Raw genomic sequence first — 25,928 nt, 5'->3', positions numbered from 1 at the left:
ACTATCAAGTTTTCTTAGAAATTAAAATGAATAAAAAGACCCAACAAAGCAGCACTAATATAGAGATTTTATTTAAATTGTATTGAGTTTTTACAGCACATTGCATGTTTGTCACAACGCAACTGCACAGTTTGGATTTTTGGCCACATCATGTCACTTACACCCACAAGAGCTCTGAAAGGAGTATTTGATGAATACATCTGAGCTGAGAGCCCAGAGTCTCTCTCCAAGGCCATGCAGTATGTTCACTGATGGGACAGTCCCTCAAAACAGCCACACAAAAGTAGACAGATAGAGTCTCCTCAAATGTTACCAGTCTTACTCCCCCTGAAAATGGGCAGAGTGAAGTGCAATGAAAGTCAATTTAATTAAAAAGCCACTCTCAACTGGCAGTAAATTTTAATGATTGAGAAAATGCTTAGGAGAATTTTACGTATCAGAGACAAGGAATAGTTTGTTACTTTTTCAGTGATCTCAGGAATTTCCCAGACACAAATCTCCATTATTCAACTCCATTTAAACAACAAAAAAAGTTCTGCTAGGCTGACCTAAATACGCCAAAACTTTTTAGGTTACATCCATGACAAGTATAAAAGCACAGATGCTTCTCTGTAGGATTGAGGAAAAGGTCAGGACAAGTAACAATTCTTGTTCTAAATGCAGATCCTAGTTATTTTCAAATGAATTTTTTTTTCTAGGAAGCAACATGAAAGTAGCAGTTAGCTACCATAGTTTTAAAACAGGATAAGCCTAAGTGTAATTTACCTTTTATATACCAATGGATTAAGGAAAATGTATAAAGGAACTACTAGTGGTTTCATTACAGGTCAAGGAGACTATATCTGTCCCAACCACAGTACATGGCTATGTCACTGTATCTTTTGGTTAAGTGCCACTGGTAATATTAAGATGAAACAAAACAAAACAACAACAACAAAAAAAATGTTTGGTCCAAATGGACACATTTTCTCTCCCAATTTTGGTATCAAGGCTTTATTCTCTTCTGTTTGGGTTCCATTGTTAAGTGCACAGAAATAGACAGCAGCATTTGTACTGAAACCCTCACATACCAAACAGCATATTCTAGGAGGTAAAAACCAAATGCTAAATTCTACCCTCAAGGTGTCAAGTGTTCAGGATAAGAAGCAGTGTGACCCAGAGGAGGCAGCAGCCAAGGGAAAGACAACATGAGGGAAGTGGGCAATGGAACAACAACAACAAAAAAAAACCATTGTTTTATTTTCATGCCAGGAGAGGATCAAGGTGTAACTCCTGTGTTAGCACCAGGACAACCAGGAAAAGTCAGGCGCAAAGGGCAGGGCACAATCAGCAAATATTTGACAAGGATCATTTCTGCTTTTCCCTTCTCATTCTTCACAGTGCATACCTTAAGAGCTGCCACTGAGTAACAGAGACTACTGCCTTCACAGCTCAAAATAACTGACTTTTGCCAGAACCGAACATCAGCAGAGTTTTCCTCTGCTCCCAAAAATGTCTCACTCCTTAGAACTGTCCCTCTAAACTGAATATTCACTGATGCTGGCTGATGAACCAAGTGAAAAATACAGCAAAACCTCCACTTGCTGAACCAGTCTTTAAACCAAACTCCACAGAAAGACAGAACTACTGCAACTAGAGGGAGTGCCTCTAAAGACTGAGCCTTCATGCACAGACACAGAGCACAGAGGAACAGGTTATAGTTCATTTCAAATAGGATAGAATTCCTATCTTATATACTAGAATCTGCTTTTTTCCAGGTGGAGGAGAGATGGATCTGTTTATCACTTGGAGTTTGGTTATACATATGTCTTTCTATTGCTGTTTGGGGCACATCATCAGGCAGTATCTATGAAATCATCATCTTGTGACCCCCCAGGAGAAAAGCGGGAGTCACCAGCTCAACATTAAGCTTCCAGACTCTGGGTCTGGATCCAGGACCATTACCCCAAGGTGAGGGTCTCACCAGTAGAAGACCTCCTGCCAAATTGGAATTCCTCTGCTCCAGTCTCATGGTACCAAGGAGGATTTCTCAAGATGGTATCTTTGAGCTCTGTGATTTCATGAGCCATACCAAGGAACCTTCAAAGCTACACCTGAAGCAGATCCTCCCTTCAAACCTGCTAAAATTGGACAGGTCATCTCCTCTGGTATTCAGCTGGAAGCTGTAGCAATGGGTTTCTTCAGATGTTGGCTCATGAGTTCCCTGGCACGAGATACTTGGATGTGTTCGTAACATGAGTTACAGACGAGAACTGGGTCATAGAGTTGTTGATCAGGAATGGGCAACTTCAGGTGGCAGCAGCCAGCACAAAACACATTCCCACAATTTCTGCCAAAGCACAAAGAGGGAAGAGTTCAGTATATCAGAAATGCCCATATCCTGAGAATGAATGATACTCAAAGAGGCCTTACATGAGTAAATAAAGAGAAAAGTTGGGCGAAAACAAAAAATCGTCCCTATAAAGGTATCTCCATTTTCAGGTTAACTCAACTTAGCTCATACACATGTATGTTGCTGCTTTATGAGCCACACAGAATCCTATAGAACGTCTTACCTGCAATGGTGTCTTCGTTTGGCCAACCAGAATTCACAATCACAGTTATAGCAATGTGATGCCATATGGTCTGGAACCCAGCGAGTCACCTAACAGAAGGCACAAAGAAAAATCCCAGGTCCTTATCAACCAAGTGGAAGAGCAACACTGCAACAAGGAAAGCATCTTAGGAGAAAACAAGGTCTTTATAGCTGGCCACTACTTGCCTAAAAAGACAATCATCTAGGAGAGAGCTCCATCTACAGCATGTCACTCATCTGAGAAATGAGAACTCAGTGCCTCACATAAGTATGCATTTGCCCGCACATACCTCAGTCTCTTTCTTATCAACAGGTTCCCAGCTTGCTTCTGAAAGGCAGTCCTCACTGTGATCAGAGCCAAAATCTTCTATATCACTGCCATCTGACTCCTTCAAACATGTCTGAAGAAAAGGCAAAGATATCAACACCATCTTCACCATCACTAACCTTTATTGTTTACTATGCATCAGGTACTATTCTAATTACATTACATGTATGTACTTCTTTAATTCCTCCCAAGAAGCTTATGATGTACACTATTATTATTATCATCCCTATTTTACAAACAAGAAAACTAAGCATTGAGAAAGTCAAGAGATAGTAAGTAGTAAACCTGGAATTTAAACCTAGTCCAGTTGACCCTTGAACCACACAGGTTTGAATTGCATGGGTCCACTTGTATGCAGATATTTTTCAAGAAATACAGTATAGGACTATGTATTTTTTCTTTCTTATGATCTCCTTAGTAACATTTTCTTTTCTCCAGCTTACTTTACTGTAAGAACACAGCATACAATACATCTAACATACAAAATGTATGTTAGTTGACTGTTTATATTATCAGTAATGCTTCTGGTCAACAGTAGCTATTAGTAGTCAAGTTTTGAGGACTCAAAAGTTGTAAGTGGATTTTTGACTGCACAAGGGGTCGGCACCCTAACCCCTGCATTGTTCAAGGGTCAACTGTACTTTGGCTTCAGACCCATGCTCTTAACTAATATGCTTTATCACAGCGTGGAAATATTTCTCATTATATTCTAAACCCAGGGCTCACAAACTATGGCCCACAAGCCAAATCTAGCCCACTGCCTGTTTTTGTAAATCAAGTTTTATTGGAAGACAGCCACACTCATTTATTTATGTATTGTCTATGGCTGTTTTTGTATTGTAACAGCTGACCATCCCATCCCAGCAAGTGGACAACAGGCAAGTGGGAATGTCTTAACAGGAGGAAGGGAAGTGCCTGTGTTCATGACAGGATACTGTGGCCAAGAAGCTGACTCCTAGAAGCTCCCCAAGAACTGTGTCCCCAAACTGGAGGACTCTCAACACAGCGAAGCCTAGACAGTCTCTACTACCATCTCTCACTTGGGTTATTCCAAAACATATTAACCAGCCTCCCAACGTGGGTTTCAACTGCCTCGTCCACTTGACACACTATTGCTAGCATAGTATTCTTAAAATACAAATCTGATTATGATAGTGGCCAAAAATGGTGCTGCCTTGAGGGCAGAATCCAAACAAGAAGGGATCTCGAGCTGACCTTTCCAATCCCTGTCTACTTCTCTAATATCAGCTCCCACGTCACTACCCAACTCTCTCCTGCATGGCCCCAGTTAACCTGTACATGCACGTGGACACACACACACACACACACACACACACACACACACACACACACCCACCCACCCTACCCCTTTGTTCAAGCCATCCCATTGGAGTACTTAATGCCTTCATGCCTTTGAGAATGGTATTTCCTTTTCACTGTGTACCTAGCCAAATATGACAAATTCTTCAGCACTCAGCTCAAACAACATCATCTCAGGAAAGCCTTCACTCCACCCCAGACCCCAACACCTGAGGCTTCCTTCCATGGTAACACTTCAGACCGTCATTCTAGTTGTCTGCTTCTCTCTCCCAATACACCGTGAGCCCCTTGAAGAGTGGAGACTGCGTCCTTCATCCTGCAGCCCAAACACCTAACACAGTGGCACACAGCAAATACCCAATGGATAAATGTTGGATGGAAGGCTGGACAGATAGAATAAACGAACAGATGGACAGCTGTGGTGAATACTTACAAAATCATCCTCATAGTCCATGGGGGGCTCTGCTGGAGGGGCACAGCAGTGACGGATGTCCAGCCTCATCTGAAGCTCACGTACTTGCCGACGTAGCTGCTCCACCTCTTGCTTGTACCCTGCTTCGATTTGCCGTAATCTGTGCTGGATCACATCCGTGGGAAAGGGGAGTCCGTCATCATCCAGGTAGAGTGGAGGCACTGGAGAAGGGCAGCTCAGTGGAACAGGCTTCGTGCTGGAGACCTGCTTTGGATGACCGGACAACCACATCCGGTTATTTTTTCCTCCTGGACCAGTACAGTGTCCATTGGAATGACTAGAACAGACTGGTGACTTCATCCCTTCTCTCTGAGCCCACTGGCCCCCAAAGCAGGGCCCTGGTGCCCGCACCTGCTTGTTGCTTGACCTCTTGCTACAACAGCCGTAGGAAAGCAGCCGCCGAGGGGTGGTCTCCCCACTTGGGAATGAAGTCACCATTCCTTGGAAGCTGTCCCAGTTGGATCCTAAAAAAGAGAATTCACTGATCTGGCTCTGAGAAATTGGCTTTCGGGCCAATTCCAGTGGCACTTTCCCAAAGCGAGGATTTTCCAGTAACAGCCCATTCCTATTATTCCCTCTTTTGCCAGTGTATTCCTCCTTATGAATCAGATCTGGCACAGAACTGGGCTGTTCCTGGTGGGAGATGCTTGCCCCAGACCCCGGGGGATCTTGGCTGAGGAAGTCAGTGCTTGGCTCTGGAGGAGTCTGGCAGGTAGCACTCGGTGCGTTGCAAAGGGTGCCCAGACTGTGATCTGGAGCACATCTGGAGGGCACACCTAGCATGGAATCCAGCAGGGCCTGTTGGGGGGTGCCTGTCAGGGAGTCCTGGGAAGACTCAGGAAAATCACAAACTCCATGACACTTGTTGGAACCAACTTCAGAGAGTGCACAGACAGCTGCTTTTTCAGGACAAGGTTCAGGGGGCTGCTCCGTGCCATCTAAAGTCCTGCTCAGCTCACTGTGGGCAGGAGGGTCTGGAGCTGGTGCCTTAGTCTCTTCCAGGACTTTGATTTCAGGATCAGAGATGTTGCTCTTCATCTCCTGGGGCACTGCAGTACTAAGCAGTTTGTAACTTGGAGAACAGCTTCTGTGACTCTTGAAGGGTTTATTGCTCAAGTAGTCTCTCTGGCTGCTGGGCAGAGGGGAAGGAAGACCCATTTCTCCTATAGTCTGCTGAGGACCTCCTGCCCCAGATTCCACAAAGGTCTCGGATTCCTCAGGATTGCTATGCCAGGGCTCCAGGCCTACTCTGGCCTCCTGACAGTGGTTATTGAGGTTCGGGTCACTGGATGTGCGAGTCAGGGGGCTGCTTGTGTCACAGGCAGAAAGCAGATCATCCATAGATCTGGTTTTAGGTAATCTGGAATGACAAACACAACACCTCCTGGTCAGCAAATGGGAGCCACCTCCAATATATAGAATCAGACCATCAAAGCCAGAGTTCATAAGAAATAACATGTAAGGGCGCCTGGGTGGCTCAGTCGGTTAAGCGACTGCCTTCGGCTCAGGTCATGATCCTGGAGTCCCAGGATCGAGTCCTGCATCGGGCTCCCCGCTCAGCGGGGAGTCTGCTTCTCCCTCCAACCCTCCCCCCTCTCATGTGCTCTCTCTCTCTCTCATTCTCGCTCTCTCAAATAAATAAATAAAAATCTTAAAAAAAAAACATGTAAGATTACAAATAACCGATGTTCACTAAAACAAGTCTACTGTGCAAAAAGTGAAGGACATGAACTCTGTCCTCCAGAATCCAGGATCTGTCCCCAGCTTTTATCGGTCCTCACCCTACAGTCTCCCTGGGCAATCTCAGCCACTCCCATGATTTCAATGCCTTCTATGTTGATGCCTTCTAAACCTACTATGCCAGCCAGCCAGCCAAGACTATACCTGAGTCTCAAACCTAATGTCCAACTGCCTCTATCATAGAAGGAAAACAATTTTGGAGCTAGATGATATTGGTTCTGACACTGATTAGCCATATGACTACAAGTAAGTTATTTAGCCTTTCAGACATGTGCTTTCTTCCTCTATAAAATGATCATCATAAATTATACCTTACAGAGATGCTGTGAGGATTCAAACTATAGGCAGACAACAAGAAACTTTTTTTTTAAGATTTATTTATTTATTTGGCAGAGAGAGACACAGCGAGAGAGGGAACACAAGCAGGGGGAGTGGGAGAGGGAGAAGCAGGCTTCCCGTGGAGCAGGGAGCCTGATGCAGGGCTCAATCCCAGGACCCTGGGATCATGACCCGAGCCGAAGGCAGACGCTTAACGATTGAGTTACCCAGGCGCCCCAGACAACAAGAAACTTACTAAGACTATACTCATGACTTGTCATTTTTACTACTTTCCTTATTATAAATGATCGCTTCATCAGGGTAGAAACCAAGACAGTCTTTTACAACCACATAGCAGCAGTGCGTGCCTTGAAGTCCTAAGTCACCATGGAAACTTCCCCGAAGCACTCAGGAGTTCTAGAGGCATTCATGCACACCAAATGGGTAACAGACATTTTCAAGAATGTCTGATTTTTAACACATTTCAAAAGTCCTTGGAGCAATGAAAACTTCAGGGAAACCTGCCAGGAAACAGTGGAGACTTCACCAGACTCCTATTTTCAGATGCCTCAGTCAGTCCAGCCCATGCAGAAAAATTCCTCAAAGGATGAGTTAAAATACGGCTGATTTTTTTTAAGTGTTTGGTTTTTGAAATGTACTGTGTTTTTTAAAGATTTTTATGTGTGATTTTACTTTTGTGACCAATTTTTATTTTTATTTTGTTTTGTTTCGTGGTAAAAAAAATTCCAGGAAGGCATTAACAGTGGTTGTGATTACAGTCTCTGGGGTCCCATAGCCTGGGCTCAAATCCCAGCTTGGTGATTTTTTAACTATGTGACCTTAACTTCTCTAAGCCTCAGTTCCCTCATCTATCAGAGAAAGGTAATAGTACCTACCTCTTAAAGCCGTTGTGAAGATTAAACAAAATAACCCATTTCAAAGCACATTGCTCAGTACATCCCATATTGTTGCACTTACTGTTTACTTATTTAGCTCCTGCTTTGAAAGTGCTTTGAGGGCAGCACTGTGTCTTATTTGAATCCCCAGCACCAGCCAATCAAACAATTTGAGAAATGAATAAATGAGCTTAAAATCTAACATCAAGTGTCCACTGGTAGGTACCAACTGAATGCAACAGACCAGTGGGGTTCAATATTTGGTGTACATTAGGAGTTCCTATAGATCTTCTAGATATACAGACAACCAGGCCCATCTAAGACCTATGAATGAGAATGGCCAAGAGTGAGAACCAGGCACCTATATTTTTAAAAAGTACCACAGCTAACTTTGTCTTTTTTTCTCCTTTTTTTGTTTTACTTTTTTATTACGGAAACTTTCAAACATACAAAAGTGGAAGAGTATGAAGACCTCGCATGTACTCTTGACCCAAATTCAACAATATCAACAGTCTCCTATCTTCCACAGCTGATTCCTACTGCACAAAAGATTTAATCAATAATGCTGGTTAAGGGGCACCTGGGTGACTCAGTCAGTTAAGCTTCCAACTCTTGGTTTCAGCTCGGGTCATGATCTCAGGGTCCTGGGATCAAGCCCTGTGTTAGGCTCTGCCCTCAGCGAGGAGTTCGCTTGAGATTCTCTCCCTCTCCCTCTGCCACTCCCCCTGCTCACCCATGTACTCTCTTTCTCTCTCTCTTTCAAATAAATAAAATCTTTTATAATAATAGTAATAATAATGCTGGTAGAGACGATAATGCCTGAGGAGTCTAGAACAAAGACAATTGATCCTGCTAGAGTGGTCAGGGAAGGCTACACAGAGAGGGTAGGATTTGAGCTGGGTGTAGCAGAATGTGTTGGAATTCAATGGAAAAAGAGAAAAGAGCTCAGGGCATTTTTGATCTAGGGAAAGGTAGAACCAAAGGTAAGTCAGGTCAGGTTTTTAAAAAAGCATTTTTTTTATTTGCATACTACTTGGTCCTCCAAATCCAACTCTCCATCTTGAATTGCCTACAGTATACCTTCTCTTTGCTAATATTTCAATTCCAACCTGCCTGTATCTCCTCCTCCTGCCCAGACTGACTCTTCTCAACTTCCCAATGTCTTTGAGTTGGTACCAATATCCACCTAGTTTTTAAGCTCAACGACTCAGGACCTGTCTTTGACAGGTCCTCTCTACTCTTCACTTCTACCCTCCCACAGTCACTCCATAGTCTGCTAATGACTTCTCTACAAAGTTTCTGATTTTAATCCTTTCTCTTTTCCAAACTCCTCTTTTCATATGTGAATTACATAGTGTTGACTGATCTCTGTGCTTCCAACTACCCACCTCACTGACCCATTCTCCAAAAATCCTGTTGTCGCCAGATCACAATGACTTCCTGCAATGACTTACTATTGACAACTGAATCTAAATAAATTCCTCAGGATAATGTTTATTTTATTTTATTTTTTTAATACATAGGGGTTTTTTGTTTTGTTTTTTTAAAGATTGTATTTATTTTTGAGAGAGCACAAGCGGGGGCGGAGGGCAGAGGGAGAGGCAGGCTCTGCACCAAGCAGGGAGCCCGACGCGGGACTGGATCCTAGGACTCCGGCATCATGACCTGAGCTAAAGGCAGACGCTCAACTGACTGTGCCACCCAGGCGCCCTCAGGATAACGTTTAAAGCCCTCAATGAACTATCCTGTATTTCTTCCTTTCTATTCCTCAAAATGGCCCATTCCTAACCCTGCCAGCTCTAGAGAGGGTCTCCTTTTGTTCTTTAAACTTTCATGTATCCGGTTCCTTCGGACCCCCTCCACTACCTTGTTACCAAGCTCACAACTCCCTTTATTCCATTCATTTGTGTGTTCATTTAAGCATTGACTAAAGCACCTATTATGTGCCAGGCCGAGCCAGATGCTAGAGACACAAAAAAGCCAAGGCTCCTGCCTGGTCTTTCATGAAAACTTCTCTAAGTAAACAGTCACCAAATGATCCCTTTTTAACTTCTCATTTCTCCCAGTAGCTTTGAACTACATACATTCTTATTTGCTTAGATGCTAACTTAGAACTGATCTCTAGCCAACCTATGTCTGTCTTATTATAGCTTTTAAAAAGTATCTTAAATAGGATCAGTATCTTCTCTTTGGTATAGCCCACAAACCTGTACAGTAGTAGGCAGCTAGTAGGTATTAAAGAAACATTAACTGAATTGAAAAATTAGATATTAGGGGCACCTGGGTGGCTCAGTCAGTTAAGCATCCGACTTCAGCTCAGGTCATGATCTTGGGGTCCTGGGATCGAGCCCTGCATCAGACTCCCTGCTCAGTGGGCAGTCTGCTTCTCCCTCTCCCTCTCCCTCTGCCCTTCCCTTCACTCATGCTTGCTCTCTCCCTCTCAAATAAATAAAACCTTTTTTTTTTAAAGATTTTATTTATTTGACAGAGAGCACAAGCAGGGGGAGAGGTAGAGGGAAAGGGAGAAGCAGGCTTCCTGCTGAGCAGGGAGTCCAACACGGGGCTTGATCCCAGGACCCAGGGATCGTGACCTGAGCCCAAGGCAGAGAAGCTTAACCAACTGAGCCACCCAAGCACCCCAATAAATACAATCTTGAAAGAAAAGAAAGACATTAGATACTAATTTAAGGCAGTGATTATTAAATGGGTGATAGAACTTAACTGAGAATTTGGGAAGTTCTGGGCCCTCTCCCTGGAAAAGTAAACTTATGAACCTGTACCCAAATTCTGCATAGTACGGGGAAGGAAGAAAATCACAGAATTCCTGAAACCTGTCCATGGGCCCCTGACCATGGACTCAAGACCCTAAAACCAATAATTTAGGGCGGTGCGTTTTTTATGTTTTCCTTAATAATATTCAACCAATAATTTAAGTTATATTTTAACTTTAAGAATCCTCCACCAGGGGCGCCTGGGTGGCTCAGTCGTTAAGCCTCTGCCTTTGGCTCAGGTCATGATCCCGGGGTCCTGGGATCGAGCCCCACATCGGGCTCCTGGAGCCTGCTTCTCCCTCTCCCACTCCCCCTGCTTGTGTTCCCTCTCTCGCTGTGTCTCTGTCAGGTAAATAAATAAAATCTTTTAAAAAATAAATAAATAAAACAGCTTTATATGTGCTTTAGAGGGGTACAGCCTAATACAACATGGGAAAAACAATTTGCAGAACAGTATGCAAAATACTCTGTTTTTGCATCTTAAAAATGTTTTTTTAAGAAAGCAAGAGTCGGAAGCTTAACTGACTGAGCCACCCAGGCGCCCCAAAAATGTTTCTGTATGAGATTGTGACGTGTGGCTATATCTGTAGAAATAAACATCTGGAAGGACAGGCACCAGAGTGTTAGCAGTGGACACCTGTGGGGACAAGGGTCTGAGAGGTAGGACTTTCGTTGTCTACTTTTACATTGTTTGACTTTTTTTTAACTAGGAACATGCAATACTCTTATAATGTAACTAACATCCATTCTACTTCCCCCAAGTATTTAGCCAGAAGATAACTTTAATTTTTATGTCTGCCTTTAAATTCTGGCCTTTTTCTGAGGGAGAATGTGAAGGCCATCCATCTTCTGGGAACCCACTTCCCTGAGAATCAGATGCTTCCGGAAGCTATTGCTGCATATAGCAAAGGTCGCTACTAAGATAGCAAGTGCCCCAAGGTCTTCTATCAATGAACAAACATCAAGACCATTCCCATAAACCTTCCTGAACTAGTCCTTTCTGTTCTGTTCCCCTCTCCCCTGCCTATGTCACATAGGGTGACAGCAGCTCCAGGACAGAAGGTAACCAATCTTATCTTAAGAGAGGACCTTGAGAACACACAGAGTGCACTCCAGGCTAGCTACAAGTCGTGAGCCAAGTTTCTCCTTCAACTGAGTCAAGAAGTTGCTTTTAAATATCTTATAAAAGATGGAGAACAGGAGGCAAGGCCAAAAGCAGTCACTGCCTTCCTGGCGGAGAGGAGAGAGCAAGGACTCTTCTTACCTGTCCAGAGAGCGGCCAGCAAACTCTTGGCTCGGAGCTGCTGGGGAAAGGTAAAGATCCATGGTCTCCTCCCCGAGCGGACATGGGGACGATGCTGGCAAATAAACAGCTGTCCAGAGGTGCAGGGCCCGGACATGACACACAGGATGCAGGACCTAGGGAAGCGGCCCCGTACCAGTGTTCTGTGAGCTGTCCCAGGTCCCTCTTCCTTCTCTCAGCCCAACGTTCCCCCCACTCCTCAGCCCATTCTCCCTGTAGGTCTCCAAGTAGCACGGACAGGACAAGGTTGGGGACTTACCATGTCGGAGCCAGGTGTGTAGAGGAAGTTATGAAAGTTCTTATTGCCAGCTCGCAGGAGAGCCCACACAGAGCAGGTCCGCTTGTAGATGTTGCGCTTCTCTCGCTCACAGGGGTTGTTGGCCAGGAACGTGCCATAGAGGCAGGAGTACGTGTGCTGCACCAGCTTGACCTGGAGGGCCGAGACAGTTCGCACCTAGGAGCCTCGGCCACCTGCCCCCCGCCCCTGGTCACAGGCTTTAGGACTTACCAGGAATGCTTCATTAAACTCAAACAGGCAGGGAAATTGCTTGAGCAGCTGATGAACAGAATCAAGCCACTGGAGGAACACCGGGCACTGCTCATTTTGGTCCTCTGCATTCTCCTGGTGGCCGCAGCGATCTCCAAACTTGTGCCCAAAATCTAGCCAGTCAGACTCTACTAACACTTGGAAGCCCTGCAGAAAAGACAGTCCAAGCATAGGGCCTTTCTGGAAAGGCTAGTGTGCTACTCCCCAGGGGATGCCCGAAGCAGGGAGCTGGCAACTTCAGAGAAGAGCAGAATTGATCCTAGAAGGGGACTAAAAGCCACCCATGTCCTCTACTGAAAGATCCCCAAGACTGATCCAAAGGGCCCAACACCTTCCCCACCCCCCTTTCCCTCTGGTCTTTCCTACCCAACCCCACTCAGTACCTCCAGCGTCCTGTAATATGGGTCCAGTAGTATCTTGGCCAGGGCTACGATCTGTGGCGTCCGGTCCCAGCCGTCCGAGCAGTGCACCAACACGGGCCGGCTTTCCCGGTCCACGGTATTAGCGACGAGCACAGCTGCCTTGAGCATCACGGACAAGTGCTGCAGCCATTTGGTGCTCTCCAGGGCCGACAACCAGCTACACGAGAGCAGAAATCAAGTCCGTCACCAAGGGCGCTGAGGCTCCACCGGTCTCTGCCACCCACGGCCAGCCACACCGAATGAAGTCCCCAGTGAGGGCTGAAGCCAAGAGGTCCAGGCCGTGGCCTTTCTGCCAGGAGCTATCTGGCAGGAAGGTAAAGAAGCCAAGAGGTCCAAGCCGTGGCCTTTCTGCCAGGAGCTATCTGGCAGGAAGGTAAAGAAGACAAGACCCGAGGCACACAAGAGACTCAGGACCGAGGGAGGAACGGGAAGCATCGCGTGCACATTTAGCCATCCTTCCCCCAGTTCTCTGTGTTCTTTACATAGGACATCAGATCCAAACCAAAGGAACCCGGTGTACTGTGGCCGTTCCAAAGTGCTGGCTGAGGACCAGAAGACGTGCTCTTGGAACTGGCCCGCTGCACCAGGCCCTCGGGTCTCCCATACCTCCACACTTCCCATCTCCCCAGCTCATCTTCTAAGAACTAGAAGAACGGGGTGAAGGACGAGACGAGGGAGGACGGAATGGGGGCAGGCAGGGACCACCTACTTGCTGGGATCAGGCATCTGGCTACACACAGCCCGAAGGTACTGGAAGCTGTTCCGGATGGCATGGATGTTGGCCATTCCCATGAACACAACCTCACAGTTGGGGTAGTATTCTGTACACATACAGACGAGGGTGGAGCCTAAGAGCGTGTCCTAGAAACAGGCATCCAGGACAAGAGTGGTCCCCGTGGACCAGGCTTCCCAGGCTGGGCGGACCACTCCGCTCTGGATGCTTGGGTGCCATATGCTAACAGTAGTAACAAGGATACTAATGACAAGTGATAGTCACAGTACTACTAGTAATGACAACATATAGTAAACTCTCAATATACAGTGGCTGTTCTAGGTCAATAATTTTTATCATCATCCCCATTTTACAGATAAGACAATAAAATTTGGACGGATGCAGCAAATGAGCCACCGCTAGTTAAGTGGAAGAGTTCTGATTCCAAGCCAAGTTTGTTTGGCTCTTTCCACTACACAAGCTGCCCCCAGGCCCCTCCCCACCGAAGCCACCCAGAGCACAGACCAGCTATGGGACGGGGGGCGGGTAACAGCAATACCTTCGCACTCAGAGCCTCCACCCTTGGCCCGGTTGGCCACTGCCGCCGTGTAGGATCGAGCATCCAGGATCAGCAGCTTCTGGGGGGCTGCTGTGCTCTCCACTCCAGAGCATGCAGTCAAGGAGGAATCTAAACACACAGTAGGGAGAAGACCCTGGGTCAGCTAGTCCAGCCTCAGCCTACCCTGGGACACTCTCTTTCAGCAGAGAAGAACATACAACTGGAGACCCCTGCCCTCCCACAGCCTCCCAAAGGGCAGGGACCCCAGCACCCTGTGTGTTGTCTTCTTCCTGTCCTCTCATGGGGGGAGGGGGCGCTCCCTGAAAGCCAAGGAGGCCAAGGTGGGGGCTCTCCAGGGGGTCAGCACCACCCGCAACACCTTACCGAAGTCAGTGTCACATGCCTCGCTGGCATCACTATTCCCAGTGCTGAGGGAGCCCCCAGTGGCCCTTGTCCCCGGGTCCAGGGCACAGGCTTTGGCGATGGAGGTGACCAGGTACTCATCATCGGCATTGCGCCAGCCCCACCAGCTGATCTCCGGCTGGCTGCAGCGGGCGATTGCAGCCCCGTTGCGCAGGTGTCTGACAAGACGGAAGGAACTATCATGCCCTTGCCATCTGCAGCCCCCAGCGGCCCCCCAGGCCTACCACCAAGGCCCCAGGGGGCCAGACCGAGATCTCCAGAGCCAACCGGGGCTACCCGTTCACCCAGGCCATGATACTAACAACTAAAAGCCCTTGACATATCTAGAGGGCTCTACAGTTTACAAAGCGCTGTCATACACATTTCTCAAACGGTCTGTTCCCAAGATGACCTTGACTTCTTGAATCTGCACAGCACCTGCTCCAGGTACAGATCCCAGCAAGAGAACAAGCCTAAGCCCATAGCAGAACAACTCCAAACCTCATAGCTGCTATCTCACTCTATTTTAGCTACAATGTTCTAGTGCAGGGGATTGGCAGGCTTTTTCAGTAAAGAAACAAACAATACATGTTCAGCTTCACATGTCACAGCCTGTCTCTGTCACACATTCTTCTTTCTTTTTGATTTGTTTAAAAAAAAAAAAAAAGCAACCCTTTAAGAATGTAAAAACCAGGGGCACCTGGGTGGCTCAGTCGGTTAAGCGTCTGCCTTCGGCTCAGGTCATGATCCCAGAGTCCTGGGATCAAGTCCCACGTCAGGCTCCTTGCTCAGCAGGGAGTCTGCTTCTCCCTCTCCCTCTGCCTGCCTATCTGCCTACTTGTGCTCTCTATCTCTCTGTCAAATAAATAAAATCTTAAAAAAAAAAAAAGAATGTAAAAACCATTCATAGCGCTGGGCTGTACATAAAACAGGCTGCAGGCTGGATTTGGTTCACCAGGCCATAGTTTGCCATCCCTGTTCTAATGCAACAATTTACACACACAACATTGTACACACAATGATGCAACATTTTACACACACACACACACACACACACACACACACACACACACACACACACACACACACACACCCTCCAAAAAGTAAAGTAAAGTAAAGCGCCCCCTCCCCCCATGAGGTAAAAACCTCATCTTTAGAAGAAAAGAGCTAAGGCAGTTTTTGATTGGAAATTATTTCCTTTCCTGCAGGGTGTCAATTCCCAGCCAACCAGGCAAAATCTCCACTTTTGACTCTGTCCTTCTTGCATAAAAAGTGTCCTCCCTACTTCCTGTCCCCTACTGCCTCACCTATACACGACTACCGGGATCCGCTTCCAGGAACGGAAGGAAGCCACATTCTCCAGCTCTTTGTCTGTGATCCACACAGGAACCAGCAGCTTCTGGGGATAACTGGGGCACAATCTGTGAAGAGACCAGATGGGGTCACCAAGCACGATCTAAGGCCTGTGATAACAAGATCCCCAGGGGTGGCTTTGTGGGAAGAGAGACCAGGAGGCCTCCTCTGTCACAGAACCAGGGGCTCGGCCCAGCGAGGTCGGAGTCTGGATTGGTATTTGGGTTCTCCACCCCCTGCCCTCTCACTTGTAGTTGCTGTTGATGTGGGAGACTCTCCAGACATTCTGCAGATCAAAGCCCATCCTCATGAGCTCAGCCTCCTGCCGACATCGTATGTGCTCTCCTGCAACACAGCCCCCATGCCTGCCTGTCAGCATCCAAGTGCGCCACGTCCGTGGGCGGAGGAGGGTTAAGAACCAAGTGATATGAAGTCTCCCAAACAAAACAGCCTGGCCTTACCTGGCTGACAGAGGTGGGTATGCTGGTCCTCCTCAGTCAGCCCCAGGCACCAGGCATGGTAGGCGAAGGCAAAGAGGTCTTCAGGCTTGGCAGGTCTCGCCGTGGCCCGGCTTAGCCGTGACAGCCACTCTTGGCACTGCTTGAAAGTGGAGAAGTGGCACCTGCCAGGTGAGAAGCCACAGAGTGAGACAAGAGGCAGGTGTGCCTTGGGGCCATAAGGGTCAAAAACAGGGCCACCGGAAGGCTGCGGGGAGGGGAGGCTTTAAAGCAGGAGGTAAGGCATGGGGACCCTGGGGAAGACCAGGGACACTGGCCAACACCCAAGAGGACTTATCTTTGTGCCAACAGTCTTCCCAAGAACTCTAGTCCTTGGGACATACTTATCCCTTCGAATGGGGCCCTACCACTTCTTATATCAAATCTAAACTCTACCACATGTCCCTGAATGTCCTGGTACTCCATGTTCTCTCATGACTCTTGCTGCAGGCAAGAGTCCTGTTTCACACCATTCCTGTGTCTTTGTTTCTTCACTTCTGCTTGATAATGCCTCCTCTCGGCCAAGCCACATCCTACTGACACTTGAAAGACAGTTCTGGTCTCCCATCTTCTTGGAAGCCTTCCCAGCCCACCCCATTTTACAGACCCCTTCCTCTCTCAGTCTTAATATGCTTAGAGTATTAAACAGTAAGTTTTCCCACAGCATATTGCCACTGTTAAGTCTTCCTTCAGCAACTAGACCTCAACCTCCTTGAAGGGAAGGCCAGTGTGGATTCTCCTTCTGAATCCCTACAGACCTGAGCACATGACAGATTTTAAACTGGACACTATTTCAATGATCCTTGGAGTCATTCCAGATTCCTCTTTTTCTCATATCCAGTCTGTCAGCAAATCCTGTCATCTCTCCCTTCAAAAATCTGAACGTTTCCCGCCATTTTGGCCACTGCCACCCTAGCCAGGCCACCATGCTCTCTCACTTGGCTCACCATGATAGCTTCTTAACTAGTCCCTCTGCTTCTGCCCTTGCCTTTGCGCCTGACCCCCCCCATCTATTCCCAATAGAGCAGCCAGAGCGATTCTATAAAACATTAGTCAGATCATATCTCTCCTTTGCTCAAAACCCTGCAGTGGTTTCTCATTTCCCTCAAAGTAAAAGCCAGTGATTATGACACTCTGACACCCCCCTTACCTCTCAGCTACCCTCACCCACATACACTCCCCTCCAGCTACACTGGCCTCCTTGCTCTTTTTCCAATATGCCAGGTACAATACCCACCTCAGGGCCTTTGCACCCACTGTTCTGTCTGGCACCCTCTTCACTCAAATATCCACATGGTCACTTTCTTCAGGTCTTGACGCAAATGTCACTTTTTCAATGCAAACTTCTCTGACCCTATTGTTTAGAGCTACAACCTTCACCCCCATGGCATTCCATATCCCCTTTCCCTGCTTTTTCACCTTTACATTTACTATCATTTAACACATTTTACTCATTATTTACTGCTGATAACTACCCATTGGAATATAAGCTCCATGAGGGAAGGGAATTCTTTCTACTAGTTCCCTGCTGTATCCCCTGTGCTTATAACAGTCTGCCATAGAGTAGAGTGCTCAATAAATGTATGTTAAGTGAATAAATGAACCCACCATCATGTGAGTTCTGCGTGCCAATCCTAGGTGCCTTCACTACCTTATTTAATCCCTATGACAACTCCATGAGCTAGGCATTATCCCCATTTTTCTCAAGTCAAGATACCGTGGGTCAGGAAACTGACCTCCCAACCGAGAGAGGGTTTCTACCTTTTCTTCCACATGGGGAACGTGAGGCAATATTTTTCCTTCTTGCTCCAGAGAAACCCTGCATCAGAGAGGTCTGGGCAAGACTAGGGCCAGAGGACCTGAGTGTAAGCCCCACTGTTCTCACCTCACCACCTTGGAGTCCTTGCAGGCAATGTGCAACTGGAACATATCACGGCTCTCCACACTGTCAATCATCCGGAGGGGGACCTTTAAAGGAAGGGCAAACTAAAGCTCAGATCCCCACCCCAGCCTAGATGGGGATGTATCCAAGACAAGGAAGGAAGCCGACATTCACTGAGGGCCAGTTAAGTGCCTGGTAACTGTGCGGGGTCCTCTACCTATGTGACCTTAAAGAATAATCACAAGAACCCTGCAAAGCAGATATTTTCACACCAAATTATTCTGAAGGAAACAGCCTCAGTTGGGTGGCTTAACCAAGGCCACACGGTTGGTAAGCGGCACTCTCCCCAACAATGCCACCGTGCCCCTTAGAAGGGTCAGCAACAAAGTAAGGGAAGGAAGAATAAGAGAGAGGCAGGAAGACAGACCCATAGCCAGGAGAAGGAGGCAGGAAAACAAAAAGCGAGAAAAAGAAAGGAACCCCAACTCTTTGGAGACATGATCAAGTCCAGCGCTGGAGCAATCCCACCTCAAACCAGGCAGGGATTCTGCCTTGGGTGTGGGAGAACAAGACAGGAACTCACGTTGATGACAGAATCTTTGAACTTGATATGCAGCCTGTAGTTGGAGATGGCAATGAGGGCATCGGCTGCCCGGCCCAAGAACTCCACTCCCTCACCCTGCAGCACTGTAAAGGGCACCTGTCGAGGGACAGAGGAACCCTCAGTCCAGAAGTGAGTCATCCCTCCATTGCCCTCCCCAACCCCGACCTGTGGGATCCCCTCGGGAAAGCTGGGCCAAGGCGAAACAGCAGAGTCCTCTCCAGGGTAGCAGCACCAGGCAACGGCCATGCAGGAAAGCTGCCCTTCCTTCCCTGGGGCCAAAGGCTTCATAGCGTGCGCGTGCGCACACACACACGCACACACACACACACACACACATTCCCCTCCCCCTGGAGACCCGGAAACAGGAAGCCAAAGCCCCAGGACTAGATCCCCTTAGAGATGCTGTTTGTGGGGGAGGGAAGGAAAGGTCTTTTTAACTGGGCAGAGAGCTCCCCCCACCCTGGGCCCCCAACTCCTCCTTACCTGCAGATTCTCCTCCTCTTTCACTAGTTCCTTGGGGGGGAACAGATCCTTGGCTTGGATGTACTCCAGGCTCGGGGGGCCCTCCTCACCCTGTGGGGAAAGCCTCAGCCCTAAGTCACCAGGCTTCACTTGGCCCAGCAGACCTCATTCTGCTCCCCTCCCCTCAATAAACCTGCACAGACCCCCTACACACTTATAAAGGTTTGGTCACCAGAGGAAGGAAAAGGGGCCTGGCTTGGTGGGAGGGGCAAAGTGGAGGGGGTGCTCAAGCCCAGTCAGCCTAAGGGAAGAGTAAGGTCCGAAGAGGAACTGGGAGTCTGCACTCCTCGAAGAGAAGCAGAACCAAATAGAACGAACATTTCCCAAATGGAGGAAGAGAGAAAACTAAGAAAAACACAGAAAACAATGTGAGGGTAAGACAGAAGTGGGAATGGGAGGTGCTGCCCTGAGAAAGAGGAACCAGGTGTGGCAGCTGGATATGGGCACAGGAGGGAAAGCGGGTGCCTAAAGCCACAGACACTTCAGTCTGGTAGGTGAAGGAGACAAAGAGAAGTGGGTTGGGGGATTCAGTCCCATGCCTCTAGAGGGCCTTCAGGGATGCTTTCAAAAGGAGGATGTGTTTTGGAGCTGAGCTTATCTTCCAGTTAGGCCCACACTGCTCAAGAGCCTCCCCACCCACCCACCCACCCACCCACCTACCAAGCAACCTGCCCTGCCTTCTGATAAGAGGGGAATTCCTAAGGAATACCCACAGCAAGCAGAAGTAACTCCTCTCCCAACTACCAGGGAGGGGTGAAGAGGGGATCCACGGGTCTGGGAGAAACCAGGAGACCCAAGGAAGGCCAGGGGGGAGAGAGAGGAGGCCTGGCAGCCACCCACGGGGGGTGGGGGTGGGGGTAAGGAGGGGAGGGGTGGGAACATCTAAGAGGACAGATGGGGGAAGCTGGGAAGGAGCATTAAGCCAGAGGAGGGGAGGAGGGGAGGACTGGGAATGATGCAGAGGTACGGAGCCCTGCAGAGGCAGGGAAGATGGAGAAGAGAGGCTGTCTGGGGGACAGTCAAGGAGAAAAGACTGGCGTGTCAGGTGAGGTATGGAGTGGTGGAAGGGGGAGGGGACTGGAGCCAGGGAAACAGCTCAGACATCCTGTGCTCCACGACTGGCCCTCTAACATCACAGCCCAGCCACATCCCACATCCCCAAGCAAGGATGCTGCGGGTGGGACCAAGATGGAGAGGCGGAGGTAAAAGGATGTACCCCTGCAGGGCGGGGCCTGGAGATCTGCAGTCAAGGGCAGTGGCTGCGGGGCCAAGATGGGTCACAGAATTTCCACCCCCCGCTTTCCATAATCCCCGGCCCCCAAAGATGAAAGCAAGTCCACGAAAGAAAAGGGAACCCCCTCTCCCCTGCCGGGGGCCACGAAAAGGGGGATGGGCTAAAATTCGGAATCGCCAAGGGTGGCCCTGGGCAGGGCTGCGGGTGCAGCAAGCACTGGGACCCCCGGGCCCCCGCAGGCCAGGCCAACACTTACGAAGCAGCTGAGCATGGAGCAGGAGACGCGGGCGGTCAGGCTCATGGTCACGGGCGGTCTGGGCCAGCGCACATGTCCCCGGAGCCGCTGCGCTGCCCACCAGTGCCGGGCGCCCGCCGCATCCCGGCTGCGGGGCCCGCCAGGTGCAGCCGCGGCGACCAGGAGGCAAGCGCGCTGGCGGCGGGGCCTCGGCGCGGCTCCCGCGCGCCTCTCCCCTCCTGTCCACAATGGAGCGAGCCCGGCTCCGCCCTCCGGCACGAGCGCGGAAGGGAGGGGAGCCGGACGAGGGGAGCGCCCCGGGCCGCGCGAGGAGGGGCGTGGGGGGCGGATCCTCGCGGCCCCGCCCACGGCCCCAGGCTCCTCCCTCCTCGCGGCCCCTTGGCGGCGTGCGAAGGCGTCCTCAGGGGACGTCTGGGGGCTTTCGCAGTATGGGCTGCGGGACTGCCCCCAGACCGCGTGAGAGGGTAAGGCAAGCCCTCCTACATCTTTTCATTTCCCATATTCTCAGGTGAGCCAGCTCACACACCTCTTTTCACACTCTGTCCCCAGGCCCTCCGCACTGAGTTCCCCCAGTGCCTGTCCCGAATTCCCAAGATAAAGCCCACCTACGGTTTCAGGGCTTCCTCCTTTCCCTGAAACCACCACCCACCATACCCCTGTCCACCAGTGTCCTCCAATCCCTGACGTCACTAAATCGCACTCCCTTTTTTTGCCCCTTAGAACAGACGCTGGTCTATGCCAGGTTGGTCACATCACACTCCTGAAAGGGAAGTTCTCTAAGTGTTTTTATTCCATGGCCCCTGCCCAACCCTACTCCTTCAGCTCCATCTCTCCCTTGTTTCACATCCTCTGAAGTCTGGATAAGAAAGTCCTTCTTGGAGAAGAATTTTTTAGGCTGGGAAAGATAAGACTGGAACTACAGACCACAAAAGCTATGCAAAAACAAAGAGTAGGGTATGGAGGGAGTTGGGTAGAGGGCCAAGGAATAAGGAGCAGTGAGGCTCAAAGTGTCATCAAGAATCACAGAAGTTGCTGGTCAGAACCCCACACTTCCTGTGCCTGGTAACCTTCAGAAACCAGGGCTTTGGTTTTGCTTTGGGCGGGGGGAAGGGGAACAGGAGAAAACCTGACATTGTATTAAGCATCTACTATGAGCCAGACAGGTTTCAAACATTATCTCACTAAAACCTTTCAACTCTCCAAGAATTAACCTGTTTTGCTGGTGAGAGGTCAGGCTTAGAAAGAAAATATGCGAGTTACCTAAGCTATTTAAGTGGTGGTGCTAGGATTCAAGAATAGCCTCGGCTAACTCTGAAGCGCATGGTCTTTTCGGAAAGTCACAGAAGAAAAAAGGAAGGGGGCTATCAGTGGGTGGGGACCAAGACCAGCAGGCTTTCTAGGAAGAGACCAGGATCACATACCCACATGCCTGCAGAGGGAAGGAGAGGTCCTCTCACCAACTGAGTTCCTTAACCTGCACAGGGGACACTTGAAGAAACTGAAAAGATACAACCAGAGCAAGGGCCTAGTATGGGCCGGGGCCTGCAACTCTCCGCTCTCTTTTCATCTCACTGCCTCCTCCTCCGAGTTCTCTGGGGTTAGGAAGGGGTTCCCTGAACGTGAGATGAGAGAAGGGCAATTCCAGTTAATGGAAGGTATACAGGATCATTATCACCCCCACCCCCATTCCCTGTGCAACCCCGTGATATTCTGGGCCCCTTGAGGCTGCTCTCCTGCTATATATCCAGTCAGCTAGGAGTGCAGTAGCTTAAAAGACAGCAGCATCTTAGAGCTGGAGAAGCCCCACTGTTTTGGTGGAGTCACTCCTGATACAGCACCCACAATATTCGAGGGGCCCACTAGGAAATGCAAGGATCTTGAGATAAAGGAGGCCTGGTTTTTCAGACCAGAACAGAGAGCTTCCACCAGGGACCCAAGAAAAGCAAGAGAAGGGCCATTATGAAAGGTTAAGAGAGCCAGTGGTAGTATAGGGAAGGCATGGCATACATAGCATGTGCAGGAAAAGACTTCTAGAGGCTTCCTGTCCCAGTGCTGTATATTGGCTGATGTTTTGCAATCTAAAGAAAGCCTAATTTATTTCCAGGAGAGATGAACCTGTTTAGAGGCTGAACAGAGTAGCATGGAGCTCAAGATCCAGGAGAGGTAGGGCAGTGTCACAGAGAAAAACAAGGATTATAGAAAACACAATCATCTGAGGAAAGAGAATACTCACCATTCTACTGTGGTGAGGGTCCTGGCTGTCTGCTTCTTACTGTAAAAAGACAGAAACAAGATTAAAGAGCACCATTAACATTACCTTAGAATTAGCCAATGCCACATTATCTGCTCCTAACCTCTACAGCGATTTTCACAGAGAATCCGGCCTCTCCACAGAACCCCTTACCTAACCCCGGAGAACAGTGTTAGACAGAGGCAATGTGAGCTACGCGGGGAGAAAGCAACAAGTGATTCTGCAGGGCATGGAGTCGGCCACAAAGTTCTGGAGCAGGAATGAGTGTCATCCAAGATTATTCAGCAGAACTCAAGAGTCCTGATTCCCAGACCAGAAAGAGAAGAACACTCCAAACATTGTTCTTTTTGGGAAAGCAAAAGACCTGTCTACTCTGAAAAGAGAGGCTGCCCAACCAGGACTTACTTCTGGCCCTGGAGGGACATGAATCCACAGGAACGTTCTGCCAGCTTCTAAGTCTGGGAGTAGCACCCACCTGACCTGTTTACTGGGGGCAGAGTCCAGAGCAGAGGACAAGAGGGAGGGGACCACAACCTGTGAGCAGAATGCCTTCTGGCAGCAGGACTGAATAGATCCTGCTGAAAGTATTTGGCATCAAGTGGGATGCAGGTTTGTGGGAGGAGGCCACAGAACAGGGACAATCAGGCCACCCCAGGCCTCAGAGTCAGTACCTGTCAAATGGGCCCAAGCAACAGAAATTCAGGATGGGCCTCCTTGGCCCACTTAGGGAGACAGGCCCAGGTTTTACTGACACTTTCTTTCATGCCTGCTATCCGAGCTCAGGAGCAGTCCAGTAGTGCCCTGCGGAAGACTGCGGGGACCACCATCTGTGGTCCTGCCAGCCTCCCTGATCACAGCCCACCCGTCCTCACGCGGGAGCCAGCAAGAGGCAAGCCAGAGGTGCTGCCTCACCGCCCACTGGCACGCAGCCTCAGGGAAATGGAGGGAGGTAAGGAGGGACAAGGACCAGGGCTGGGATGCCCAGGGCTCCCGGACGAAGGGGATCTGGCCCCGGGCCGGGGAGGGGGGGGAGGGGGGGGGAGGGGGGCGGGCCAGTCTGGCAGGAGAGCCCAGGTGTCCAGGTTCTAGAGGCGGAGCCTAAAGATTCGGAGGCGGGGCCCCGAATGACAGAGGGCGGGGCCCATGAAAGCCGGAGGGGCTGGGGCGGGGCGGGGCAAGACGCGGTTGTTGCGGTTCCCAGACTGGCAATGCACGGGGCACGGTGACTCACCCAGGCGGCGTCCGCCCGACCCTCCGAGGCCGCGCTCTCACCACTTCCGTCTCCCCCAGCTGCCGAGGCCGCGCAGCTTCGACCCCACCACGGTGCCTCTTTCCCCAACCAATCGTATCTCCGGTCTGTGCCCGCCCTGGCCAATAGCCACACCAAGTCCCGCCCTGCCCCCACCACGCAGCCGCCGCCCTCACTCTTCACTCCGCTCATTGGTCAAGTAGGGCAGACGCCCTCCCAGCCTTCAGCCTATCGGGTGCCGGAAGACAAGACAGTACCTGGAGGGAGGAGGCACGGCCCCGGAGAGGAGGCTCGGCCAATGGGAAATCACAGCGCGTCCCTGCGGCAGCCAATGAGAGAGCAGTAAAAGGGGGGCTGCTGGAGGCTCCAGGGGCCGGAAGTGGGGGTGGCTGTCGCCTACTGGTAGCGCAGTTGGAGGCGGAGCCTTGTAGGGGCACAGGCCTTTACAGCCACTTCCGGCGACGACCACGCCTTGGGTGTAGTTCTCAAATAGATCCCAGGTTGCGTCTTAGTTTGTCTATTTCCAGTTTTGGTTTCGCTGCGGTCATCTCGTCCCAAACCCGGAAAGGGAGAAAAGACCCCGCAGGCTAAGAGAGGAGGGAGGCCTGGGCGCGAGGTTCTGTCTTCCGTCTTCTCCAACTGGAGGCGGGAGAGTTTCCTCTCTTCTGCGTCGTGACGGGTTCCTCCGACCCTTACTTTGCATCAGCGAACCGACCGTGCCGTCCTTCAGGACCTGCATGGTGCCGTCAGTCCCGAGTAAAGATCTCTCACTTGAGAGATATGAAATCTGGATCTCAGATTGCCACTAGCTAGCGGCGACCTCCTAGTCTGTAAAGAGAGTGGGAACAGGACTCACCCAGCTCTTTGCTCCTCCCTTCTTCTCTCCCCTCTGGGAAACCAGAATAGGCAGCATGGCGGAGGGTGGCCGCTGGAGGTCGCCATGGCCAAGCGATACCACCAACCCGGCAGAAATGGAGAACCCGTTGATTCAGACTCTCAACCGATAGCTTCACTTGGGGGGGCTGGCCTGAAGGCTTTACATACCAGGCCCCGGGGCCAAATTGTCTTCACGTGTCTCTGTTTACAGAACATTGGAACTTTTACTACAGCTGGTAGATTCCAGCAAAACAGGAACCTTGCCCGCGTTCACTGCTTTAACTCCAGGGTCTAGAACAGTGTCTGCAACTTAGCAGATGCTTAATATTTGTTACATGAATATTGAACTCTTCCAGGACGATTGTACTTTACTCATTCCCAGCACTTACTATAGTGTTTGATGATCACAAGTGTTTCAGTATTTGTTCAGTGCTCTATTACAGGCTTCCTAGAGGGCAGAGCTTAATTCTGTATATATGCCTTTCCCCAAATCAGGGGAAATAGGAAGTCAGGAGGCTGCATGCAGGTAATACCATGTTTTCCCAAGAGCAGATACCAGATCCAAAGCTTCCATAGAACTGAAAATACTGTATGTGGAAAAGATGGAGAGAGGATCAGGCCCCAGATCAGAGAGGCAGGATAGATGTGGTCAGTACAACAGGCCCCAGATAATAGAGGCGGGATAGACGTGGTCAGTACGAAGGAGAGGCCAGGTTGGATTCTAGGCAGAGACTGAACACTGTCACAGGAGAGGAAAGTTTCCCCTACTCCCTCTTTCCTGCTAAAAGCCAGAAACCAGCACCCTCCTTCAGCACCCTTTCAAAAGTGGGTCCTAGGAT

The 25,928-nt window shown here is 49.5% G+C and overlaps 1 protein-coding gene across 7 annotated transcripts; it reads right to left on the bottom strand.

Annotated features, from left to right (window-relative positions):
• Positions 1-685: 685 nt before the first annotated feature.
• On the bottom strand, positions 686-25,006 carry MTMR4 (myotubularin related protein 4). Of its 7 annotated transcripts, XM_027626405.2 has the most exons (20): positions 20,714-20,941; positions 19,185-19,274; positions 18,681-18,797; positions 18,101-18,183; positions 16,180-16,340; positions 15,967-16,063; positions 15,673-15,786; positions 14,348-14,544; positions 13,964-14,092; positions 13,402-13,513; positions 12,654-12,849; positions 12,232-12,417; positions 11,983-12,153; positions 11,685-11,839; positions 5,472-6,055; positions 5,047-5,159; positions 4,657-4,899; positions 2,866-2,976; positions 2,556-2,644; positions 686-2,329 (listed from the first exon to the last, which is right to left on the bottom strand). In XM_027626405.2, the coding sequence occupies exons 1-20, from the start codon at positions 20,756-20,758 to the stop codon at positions 2,152-2,154; spliced, it is 3,171 nt and encodes a 1,056-aa protein (XP_027482206.1). In that variant the 5' UTR covers positions 20,759-20,941; the 3' UTR covers positions 686-2,151. The 7 variants fall into 7 exon arrangements, with proteins under 7 accessions (XP_027482206.1, XP_027482203.1, XP_027482201.1 ...); XM_027626402.2 differs by lacking the exon at positions 20,714-20,941 and adding exons at positions 22,947-22,985; positions 24,471-25,006 and having other exon boundaries at positions 4,657-6,055; XM_027626400.2 differs by lacking the exon at positions 20,714-20,941 and adding exons at positions 22,947-22,985; positions 24,196-24,318 and having other exon boundaries at positions 4,657-6,055.
• Between the last annotated feature and the right edge of the window lie 922 nt (positions 25,007-25,928).

This window comes from Zalophus californianus, chromosome 16 (genome assembly GCF_009762305.2).
Source record: "Zalophus californianus isolate mZalCal1 chromosome 16, mZalCal1.pri.v2, whole genome shotgun sequence".
Classification (NCBI taxonomy): Eukaryota; Metazoa; Chordata; class Mammalia; order Carnivora; family Otariidae; genus Zalophus; species Zalophus californianus.
This window is presented reverse-complemented; position numbering and strand designations above follow the sequence as displayed.

Bases quoted from the DNA above. Each gene is read 5' to 3' on its own strand.
- MTMR4 (XM_027626399.2), bottom strand. From the start codon at position 20,758: ATGAGCCTGACCGCCCGCGTCTCCTGCTCCATGCTCAGCTGCTTC. The intron at 19,275-20,713 runs GTAAGTGTTGGC...CTTTCCCCACAG, and splicing joins GCTCCATGCTCAGCTGCTTC to GGTGAGGAGGGCCCCCCGAG. The intron at 2,645-2,865 runs GTATGTGCGGGC...GCCTTCTGTTAG, and splicing joins TTGATAAGAAAGAGACTGAG to GTGACTCGCTGGGTTCCAGA.